This window comes from Benincasa hispida, chromosome 9 (assembly GCF_009727055.1).
Source record: "Benincasa hispida cultivar B227 chromosome 9, ASM972705v1, whole genome shotgun sequence".
Classification (NCBI taxonomy): domain Eukaryota; kingdom Viridiplantae; phylum Streptophyta; class Magnoliopsida; order Cucurbitales; family Cucurbitaceae; genus Benincasa; species Benincasa hispida.
The window spans coordinates 10,403,191-10,414,215 of NC_052357.1; the positions used below are offsets into that span (position 1 = coordinate 10,403,191).

An 11,025-nucleotide genomic window follows, 5' to 3' on the forward strand; every position below is an offset into this window, starting at 1 on the left:
CTGGCACCTCTTGCATGTCGGTCCCACGTGTAAATGCTAAAAGTATTTTTCTTCATATTTTTTTGAATACTAAAGTGTTAAAAGCATTCCTCGTAACATCCCAAATTTTTTTAAGATAATTTTCATTAAATTATCTTTAAATATTTAACCGTTATTATGGATAATTAAAGTTAAAATTTATTTAGAGACAAGATAATTAATTTATTTGGATGGTAAAATTCTCTACGAGTCTTCGACCCAATCAAGACGGAGAATCCCCAATTTATTCGAGGACAGAGTTAAACCGGATATTTAAATCGAGTCCCCGATCTAGAGACGGGGAGGGAAGCTTCTGCATGCAGCTTTTCCCTCTCCGAGGGGAGTGTAGCTACACTCGGCTAGTCATGCAGTAATCATGATCGACATATAACCTGCAGTTGATGCCGTCTTGTCTTGGTTACGAGCTTCCTTATAGCATTGCCATTGTACGCGAGTCCATAATAGGAAGTGATTAGTCCAACCGAGGTTCATCAACCATTTACGATATTCGATCAGAAAGTTCTTCAAATGATAATCAAGGTGAGTGAAGCACCCCCGGGTGGAGGTGTGAAAGAACAACTATTTCCTCACATGTTGAGGACTGTTGATTGGATAGTCAATTTATATTTAAATATGATTTAAATATAAATCCACCAATAGGAATTCATGATGATGGAATTTGTGTAAAATTGATTTAATATTTGATATTGAATTAATTAGAATTAATTAAATAATTAATTATTAATTATTAATTTTATTAGAAAATTAATTTATGAAATTAATAAACTTTTCAATTTTTGAAATCAAAATTGATTTTAGAAATCATTTTGAAATTAGAAAAAGGTTGAAAAATACAAATTTGAAAAGTTGGATTTCTCCAATAAAAAACAGGTAGCTTACTAAATTTTCCACCATTTCTTGATTCAATCTTCCAAGCATGAGGTGCTCTCCATGCAGCCTTATTCATTGCATGATTGTCTTGCAATAAATAGAGAAGATTTGAAGTGGAAATCGGGTATGCATCAATTGAGTTTTTGCTGAAAAACTTAAACTGAAGAAGGTGTTCTTCAAGAGGGTGCAATAATGAGCTTCTTCTCCAAATTCTCTTCATTCAAGCTTAATTTGAGTCCCACAACTCAATCTAAGGCTCCAAGAGAATAGTAAGGAAGACTTGAGGTGGTTCACAAGATTTGGAGAAGATTTGCAGTTGAATTCAAGTTTCAAGAGATTCTAGGAAGGTATGACTTGAAACCCTCTTATTATTATATGAGCATACTTTATTTACATCCAAAATTAATTAATTAGAATGTTTATTGATCCTTGTTGCTTCCGCTGCATGCTGATATACTCCTACATATATGTGTGCCGCTGCATGCTGATGGAGTACATATATGTGTGCAAGGGTTAGGTGAGGAAAAACAAAAGGAAAAAAAAAAAAAAATTAAATCTCACCCTCGTTAACCGTGAACCCCATCGCCCCCCCAAAATCCATCTTCTCATTCGTAATGCGAATAAACGCCTGCCGCCACCGTTAGCCTCCTTCCGCTAGCGTTCAACTGGTTGTCCAATGTCGTCTCCTTCAATCAGACTAGCACCACAAGTCGCCATCTGTCACTCCGCCTTCAGGCAGCTGCACTGCCAGGTCTATTCACACCGCTCTAATGGGTTTCATGTTGTTGTTCACCTCTTGTCGCTAGAGCTCTGCCGCGACTCACGCCACGTTGTCCCTTCACCGTCGTCAGCCCAGCGTTGCCGCATGCCATCAGCTTCATCGACAACCTCCTTTACTTGTCGGAATTCATCAAAATTTGCCTTTTGGGGTAAGATTTTTGGGTGTTTTGGGTTGTTTTTGTTTGACTCTTTAAAGACCATTGAGTTTCTGTCCTGAATCTTATTGTTTTGAACGTTCAGAGGTTGATTTGGAGCTTTTGGAAGAGATTAGAGATTGTCAGTGGTGTTAAAGGTTCGATTTTAGAGATTTTGGTAAGTGTTTGTGATTTTTTTTTCTCTTGAAAAGATTATAGACTCTAATTAAACTTGGACTAAACTCATGTTACCCATATTGTCTTGGATTTAAATTGAAGGTTCGAAGGGATTTTTTTGAATCAAAAGCAACTTGTCTAATAGTTTTAAGGTCGATTATGAGGCAATTTTCATATTGGAGATTAATTTGAGATTTACACCAAGAAGTTTCTCAAGCTAAGAGAGTTGATTTTGCTTCGTTTATATTGAATAAGTGATTTTCTACTGGAATACCCTTGAGTTGGACACTCAAGATAAGTAAAAATGTTAACTAGATGGTACCATAAATGTATGCTAAAGATTGATTTGAATGATTTGCTAAGCTATGTAATTTTAAGCTACATTATGAGCATGTTGGAAAGCCATGAACTATGACTTTATGTTTAAGTCTATTTCACTACGGTGTGCATGCTAGGCTAAGGGATGACTGTTAACTCTCCTATCGGGTTGTGTATTGAAGGAACTCGTTTTGAAGGAGATCCTTGGGCGGAAGCGGATCGTCCAAATTCCATTTTTATTGAAAACATAATTTTCATTAAACATACAAGATAGATATTCAATATAAATTACATCATGCTAGATAGAAGAAAAGGGTTCAAGATACATTACCTTTGAAGACCTTTTCTCTTCACGTAACTCTCTCGTACAATCACGAACTCAGCAACTTTTGAAGACCTTCTTCAATAACTTCTCGAACCAAATAGATCGAACACAACCATAGTAAGCCTTTGGTATTCTCAGGGTGAGTACCCAAGAGTGCTGGGTTCTGACTATTTTGGTTAGGAGGGATTGTTTGAGTTTGGAGGAAGAAGAAGATTGAAGCACACAGAACATTTCTGTATATTCAATCGTTTTGCCAAAAACAAAGTAAGTCGTATATGTGTATTAGGAAGAAGAAGAAAACTAATTTTTCTTTTATTTCTTTTTGCCACAAAACCATTAACCACTCACTAAGATGGTTGGAGAGAAAATAGGAAGTTATTATTCAAAAATAATAAAATAAATATAAATAAATATAATAACTAACTTATCATATTATATTTATATTTATATTAAATTATATGTTATATCAAATATAACATACAACCTATAGTTTTAATATTGTATAACATACAACATAAACTANTATTATATTTATATTTATATTAAATTATATGTTATATCAAATATAACATACAACCTATAGTTTTAATATTGTATAACATACAACATAAACTATAGTTTTTTTCTCTATTTTATGGCATTTAATATAAATCATATTTATATTAAATTTAATAACTATAAATCACATTCAAATATTTATTTACTCCAATTAAACAATAATGTATCAAATACATTATGAAAATTATATCATATATAAATCCCTCTTATTAATTTGAACAATTCAAATTAACCCAAAAACTGATTCTCAACTAAATCATTTTGAGCTACCAAGGGAATCATATAGACTTGTAACTTGAAGCTCCAACGGTACATGAATATTAATTAGACTCTTTAATTACATTATCCACCCTTCGTTAACTGTCGGGCACACCACTAAAGATCGATAGCTACACTCTTCGCACTACAAATATATTTATGTGTCCATTGGATATAACCAATCAACAATACGATGACCCTTCACAAATTGCTTGCAAGTACAATTGGACCAAATTACCGTTTTGCCCCTATAGTTACATCTAACTTCTTAAGTACCATTGATCCCTCTAATGAACAATAGATCATAGTCCTACTATGACTAAACCTCCTCGGGCCAGGAGAGGGTGTGGCACCACATTGTTCAAGACTTTGAATCAGCCCTTAAGGGAGCAATTTATCTACTTAACTCTGCTTCGAGGAAGGAGTGAATTTCATCTTATGTAGTTGTGTTCCTAGCTCCCCAATCAGATGAATCCTCAAAATGATAGGCTTGTTGAGTCGACAATATGACCACTCTCACCCATACAAATTAAAGGACCGCCCTTATAGGCAGAAGTTCACAACTCAATCAGGATTGAGGTCATGTTATTATGGTCATCCTGGTGAAATGTAAGTCTCTATTATGAACGGTGTTATATAATGTGACTAAACATTTCGTGGTCCGGTCTTGTATAAACTCCTTTGTATAGAATATCTCCGTTCGCATGTCTAATACATGAATGATTAGGATCAGACCTTATCCATATACTACATACCATTTAAGTTATCACTTAAACATGATCCACCTATATGTCTCCATATACATGTTTAAGTAACAACGATAACCTTGGATGTTAGTTTATTGGTTTGTGGTTAATGCAACTAAAATATCACATATTTTATAGACAAAGTGAATAAAATATCATATATTATTAATCACATAAAAGTTTATTCATACAAAGTTTACAAACTATAGAACCTTACGAGATTTAGGGCATCAACCCCAACATGTAAATCCTATGTTAGTGAGCCTTTGGGTTCACCATTTATGACTATTTCGGTATTCCTATGGGATCACCACTGTTGTTATGATTTATGTTCCTTGGGGTTCACACTTACGACTGATTTGATATTCCTAGGGGAGCACTACCTATGCCATGTCATACCATGCTATGCTTGTTGGGTTGTGTGTCCTAAAACTCACAGTTTGTAAAGTTAAACACATTCTATTATCAATAAAGATGTTATTCAACTTTTCTTCAATAAAGTTGTTATTGAATCTTTAAATTGCATTCGTAAAGTCAAAATCCAATGAACTAAGATCCATGGCTATTACATGAATACTTGAACTTTATATAGAGACATAAAAATGGATTAAGTTCGAGCAAATAACCAAAATGGTCTATAGTATATGCATAAGGTTGGGTGCCTCATTCTAGTAACACTATTGGATGCGGCCTACTCTGTAGCAGTTACAAGTTGTTGTAAAGGTGCTACAAACGAAGTGATCCTGATTCGTTCATGTATTGACATGAGGAGTGGAGGCGTCCTATGCAATGAGTTTGCATAAGATCAGACTAAGAAATAAGTCACTCTTACTTTATAACGTTTTTTACTATTTAAGATTAACTATTTTGCTTAGATGACCTAGGTAACTTGATCTTAATCCTGAGCTAACTATGAACTCCTGTTTATTCGGGATTATCCTTAGATTTTTATGGGTAAGGGTTGGCTCAACAATGTCGGCTCAATAAACCTCCCATTTTAGGGGTAAAACCAGGTAGATAGTTGTGGACATAGGGTACAATAAGGAATTCACGCCTACCCGATTTAGGGATAGAAGAAAGATTGTTCTCTTAAGTACTGAATAGGTTGTTTTCTTAAGTACTGAATCCAATTCTTGAACAAGGGGCCTCATCCTCTCACCGGTTTGAGAGGGATCCAGTTTAGTGATTGGATCATAAACTAGTTGTTCAACAGAGGATCAGTAGGAACTTAAGGAATAAGACGTAATATTGGGGTTAAAACAGCATAGTGACCCAGTCGTTATTACGAACAACCTGTGAAGGGTCGACTTACTGGTTATGGTTAAATCATGTGGACACAAATATATCTACAGTGATGAGAGTGCAACTATCGAGCTATAGTGGTGTGACTTGATGGTTAACGNTACTGGTTATGGTTAAATCATGTGGACACAAATATATCTACAGTGATGAGAGTGCAACTATCGAGCTATAGTGGTGTGACTTGATGGTTAACGAATACTAATTAATTTGGTCTAAAGAGTTTAGCCAATTAATTTTAATCGTTGGAGCTCATGATCTGTAAATCCATCGGGTCCATTTACTAGCTCGTAAAACATGAACACCTTGAATTATTAAATTGAGTGAATTTGGAATGATATCAATTTAAATTGTTCAAATTGAATTTCAATTCGAAAATGTTCAAATTGAATTAGGGTTTGAACTTGAATAGGTTCAAATTCAAATTAGGGTTTGTATAATTATATATGATATAATTAACGTTTAATTTATTAAAATTAAACGAAATTGGAGAGTTTATAATATTTAAATATTGATTTAAATATCAATTACATGAATAAGATTCATGTTTAAAATTATGTATGTGATTAATTTAATATTTGATATTGAATAAATTAATTAATTAATTATGTTTAATTAATTAAAATCAAATTAATTTCCAATTTTAAATTCAATTTAAGAAATTGAATTTTGTAATTTTAGATTTGATTAATTAGAAATTAGTTAAATCAAAATTTGATTAATTATAGGATTAATTAAAAGGAAATAAATTTGAAATACAAATTGGAGTTCAAAATGGGTTTTCCCATATTTTGAACTTAGTAGGAGGTGTTCCTCCTTGGTGTTCAACACCTAACCCACTCCAATGTTGTTGATTGAGATGTCATTGAGCTGATTCATGAGTGCTTGCATGCACTCAATGAATAAAAAGGCTCTAAATTTTGGAGATGGAAAAACGGCTTGCTAATTTTGGGAAAATGCTACAAGTGTCCTTCTTCCTCAAAAACCCTCTCTAATTCCTTCACCAAATTCACACCATTTTGAGCTCCACCACTCAAATTCGAGGTTGAGAATAGTAGAGAAGATCTCTTGGTAGTTCACTAAAGAATTGGAGCTGGAATCACATGAAAAGCAGCTTGGATTTAGAGGATTTCATCAAAGATGTGTGAAACTTGAAACCTACTTGTGATTTTATGCAAAAGCATGCTTTAGAACTCAAATTAAAAGTAATTAGAGTGCTTATTGATTCTGTTTGCTTCTGTTGCATGCTAGTATATCCCTTTAATGCTATGCTACGTTATGTTATATACATTATGCCAATGTTAGGTCGGATTTAACAGTTCACCCAAATGGCTCTAGTAGGGGGTCACTTACTGAGTATTTTTATACTCAACTTTTCATATTTTATGTTTTTTTTTTCAGGTAAGGACAGAAACAGACCAGCGAGTGACAAGAGGGACTTGTGATTGTGCCATATGGGACTAAGAAATCGCTTCTGCTAAATTTATGTTTTTAAGAGTTTTGATGTGAAACTCGATGATTGGTTAAAAAAAAAAATTATCTGTGTGTTATTTCTTTAGTTGTTTCAGGGGCCTCAAACAAGGGATTTTATCTATTTGTTTATTTTATTAAAATTATAAATTAATTTAAAAGTTGTCTCCATTGTTTTAATGAATTTTACTTCAATAGTCAAAATGTTTTGAATATAAATGTGTAATTATGAGTAACGACCCTTGTCAGAGTACTCGAAAAGTCGAGTCATTACAGTTGGTATTAAAGCCTAAGTTTTAGGTTATGTAGACTGACTTACGATGTAAGTTTTGGTCATGTGTCCTTTATAGCTATTTACGGATCTTTCATCCTCGTCAGGTATGTTTCTTATTAGACATTCCTAAAAGTATATGTGCACGATATTGCCTGATTCTTTTAAAAGTAATATTAGACCGTTTCTTGATTGAGGATTAAAAGAGGTCAACTATGAATGTTAGGAAATGCCACCACGTCGAAGTTTACAAAGGGGTGGTCGTGAGGAAGGACAAGGTGTGTAGGAGGGGTGGACGTAACCCACCAATCGAGGATGTTCAGAAAATGAGGAACATACATCAATACACCCACCTCCTGATGCACCCGTCACCCATGTTGATCTTGCTGCAATGACAGTTCAGCTAGAAGAAAGATTTAAGAAGATAGTGGAGGAGGCGTTAGCTCGACGCGAACTGCGTCAGGAGGTTCTTACTCCTCAAAATCCCGTTCCACAGCAGAATTCGCAGGATCTGTCCACTGAGGCCAAGCATCTGAGGGATTTTAGAAAATACAATCCCCGCACATTTTATGGGTCACTAAAGGACCCTAACAAAGCAGAGTTATGGTTAGCCTCTATAGAGACGATTTTTCATTACATAAAGTGCCCGAACGAGCAAAAGGTGCAATGTGATGTTTTTCTACTTACTGATAATGTCGTAATTTGGTGGCAGTCTGCAGAAAGAATGATAGGTGTCGAAGCTGGATTGATAACCTGAGAATAGTTCAAGGAACGATTTTATCTAAAGTACTTCTCAGCCAGCCTAGGGAATGCTAAGAAACAGAAGTTCTTAGATTTGAAGCAACGTTGGATGTTGATCGAAGATTATGATAAGGAGTTTGACAGGTTGTCTCCTTTTCTCCAGATTTGGTTGCCACGGAGGTTAAGAGGGCTAAAAGATTTGTCCAAGGCCTAAAAAGTGAGATATGTGGTTTTGTGTGGGTCTTCAAGCCGACTACTCATGCAGAGGCACTTCGTTTGGCGGTTGAGACGGACTCTCTAGAGGAAAGGGAACGTCTAAAGCCTCAAGGGTCAGGACCCTCAGAATTGAAAAGGAAGTCAGAGCAAGACTTCCCTGAGCCCCCACAAAAGATTAAAGATGCGGTCGAAACGTTATGGCACCACTAACAACAAAATTCTAAGCTAGAAGGGGTTTAGAGGTATAAGCCCCTATATAGGACGTGGAAAACGTCCAGCTGGGTGTTGCCTGATGGCCACAAGGGTATGTTTCAGGTGCAAGTAAGAAGGGCATACGGTTGACAAATGCCCTAATGATTCTACTGGAGGTGGAAAAGATCGACCTTTGGGTTCAACCCAAAAAGTTTCAAGTAGACAGCAACGGCGAGACGGGGGAGATGCTAGGACTTAGCACGAGGTCGAAAGAATTGAGGCGGTGGCACTTGGTACGCTTTCCATTCTAGACCCTTATATTTTGATGCTAATTGTGATTGTGGTTTCTCGCATCCATTTGCAATTTCAATTTCATTGTACATGCTAAATTAGAATAAGAACTATTAGGCCATGTTTGAGTAGTGTACTCTGTTTGAAGTTATCGCTTTAGTACATGGAAGGGGTGGAAGTATGTTCTACTTGTTAGTAAAAGGAATGCCAGGTGTGGATGTTATTCTATGTAATGTTGATTAGCATACTCCATGTGGTGTTGTCTTGGGTATGAGTGAGTTGGATAAGTTTGGTGCCCACACAGAGGTCGTATGGAAATGAGCCTGTTGGTTAAGGGATGTGCAGAACTAATCAGCCCTAAGTTGAAGTAGGAGATAATTGTTCTAGTTTTGTAATTTTGGGAATATTGCTTGTATGAAGGAAACATGTATGGTCCATGAAAATCGAGGAGTTTCTCCATCATGATCAATGAAGGTAGTTGGGGACGAAAGAACAAGGTAAGGATTTAGAGAGTTGCTTTGGTTTAAAACTTTTGAGGATGAAAATTTCTTAAGGAGGAAAAAGTATAACATCCCAAATTTTTTCAGCTAATTTTCATTAAATTAACTTGAAATATTTGGACATTATTGTAGATAATTGGGGCTAAAATTTATTTAGAGGCAAGATAATTAATTTAAAAAAAATATTTGTAAAGATTTGGAATATTAATTCAATTTAAAGAAAAAAAATGAATTAATTTTATTGGGGGGAAATTATGGTTTTAATTTTTTGTTTCTTTTTGATTTTAGAGTTTGGATCTAAAATTGAATTATTGAGTTAGGAGAAGGATTTTTTTTTTTTTTTTTTTTTTGTTAAGAATTAAAGATTTGAAGAGATTTGGAGATTTAGATTCTTAAAGAAATTTAAATTGAGTTTGGAATTAAGATATATATGTATGAAAGGAAAATAGTTTGGATTTTGAAATTTGAGAGGGAAAAGGAAATATATATATATATATATTTGTGCAAGGGTTAGGTGAGAGTGAGTATTATGTTTAAAAAGAAATATAATTCAACTTAAAAAAACCATAGATTAAAATATAGCTTGAGATTAATTTTGTTAGGTTGATATTTTTTTTTATACTTGGACGGTTGATTAAATTAAATATTCTATCCAATTCCTTATCATGTGGTGGTTAAAATTTTGTATTTACAATAGTAATTGGGCTTTAAAATCGAACAATTATCATATTATTTTTAATTGTATTTTAAATATTTACATTTTTCATATGCGAAACAATTATTCATCTTACTGTATATTTTTTATTTTATGAATCACCTTACTAATTATTAAAATATCTAATAGTAATACAAAAAAAAATGTTATTTTTAAAAAAACTCATATAGAACTTGGGCTTTTAGATGTGACCAAAAAGGCTGAGCCTACACGCTGTCTGGTGGTCTCTATCGAAAAAAGGCTTTTAAGTAACGCATTAAGTTATGGGGCGATGGACACAGGGCCTCGAGATATGGGCCAGCATGTTTTTTTTTATTTTTTTTATTTTTTACTTTCTACTCATATAGCCGAAATAAATAGGTATAATTATATAATTGTTTAAGGTCTAATAACCTATTATTTTACATAAAAATCTAACTTAATTTACTTTTTCAACCTTCATTATCATTCATTTTTTAAAAAACATATAGATAATAATATTAATACCAAAAGAAGCACGTAAGAAAAGTTTCTTATGTTACGAACTTCTTGAACGGTTTTCTTTTCAAAACATACACAAGGAAAGTATTTCCAAACATTTGAAAATTGTTGCATTCATATATAGAAGCAAGAATGGGCAAGAAGCTTCAAAGGAAAAACAAGGTATATTTGATATATACACAACACTATATATTTAAATTTTCTATAAATAACTTAGGGTATATTTGATAAGTGCATGAGTAATACAATTTATGAAATATATCGTCTTATATATTGAATGATATATGCGATATATAGTTATATTTTTCAGTATATTTGTAAACATACTAAAAATTAAACCATAGTATATGTGGTGCATATTATATTTTCCAGCATATTATCCGTATGTTTGACATATACTTGAGATCTCAATAAAGAAATGATCGGTTTTCAGCTAGAAATGTAGAAGAAAATAAATGAAATCTATTAAAATGAAGGAAATATTAATTTGAAATATCTACATTAAATGAATAAATTAATATCAACCAACATTAATAAATAACATAAATAAATTGAAAATTAAAAAATAATATTAGTAAGGAAAGAATTAAATATTTTGAAAATTTGTTAATGAGAGATAATGTAATTTTTTATATTTTAAAATAT

The 11,025-nt window shown here is 33.3% G+C and overlaps 1 protein-coding gene across 2 annotated transcripts; it reads left to right on the forward strand.

The window, feature by feature from the left end:
* The first annotated feature begins 1,426 nt into the window (after window positions 1-1,426).
* LOC120086363 lies at window positions 1,427-7,074 on the forward strand. Of its 2 annotated transcripts, XR_005484187.1 has the most exons (3): window positions 1,427-1,838; window positions 1,930-2,001; window positions 6,906-7,074. XR_005484187.1 is itself a non-coding variant. In XM_039042979.1 (2 exons), the coding sequence occupies exons 1-2, from the start codon at window positions 1,586-1,588 to the stop codon at window positions 1,977-1,979; spliced, it is 303 nt and encodes a 100-aa protein (XP_038898907.1). In that variant the 5' UTR covers window positions 1,427-1,585; the 3' UTR covers window positions 1,980-2,129. The 2 variants fall into 2 exon arrangements, 1 of the variants encoding a protein (XP_038898907.1); XM_039042979.1 differs by lacking the exon at window positions 6,906-7,074 and having other exon boundaries at window positions 1,930-2,129.
* Window positions 7,075-11,025: the final 3,951 nt, after the last annotated feature.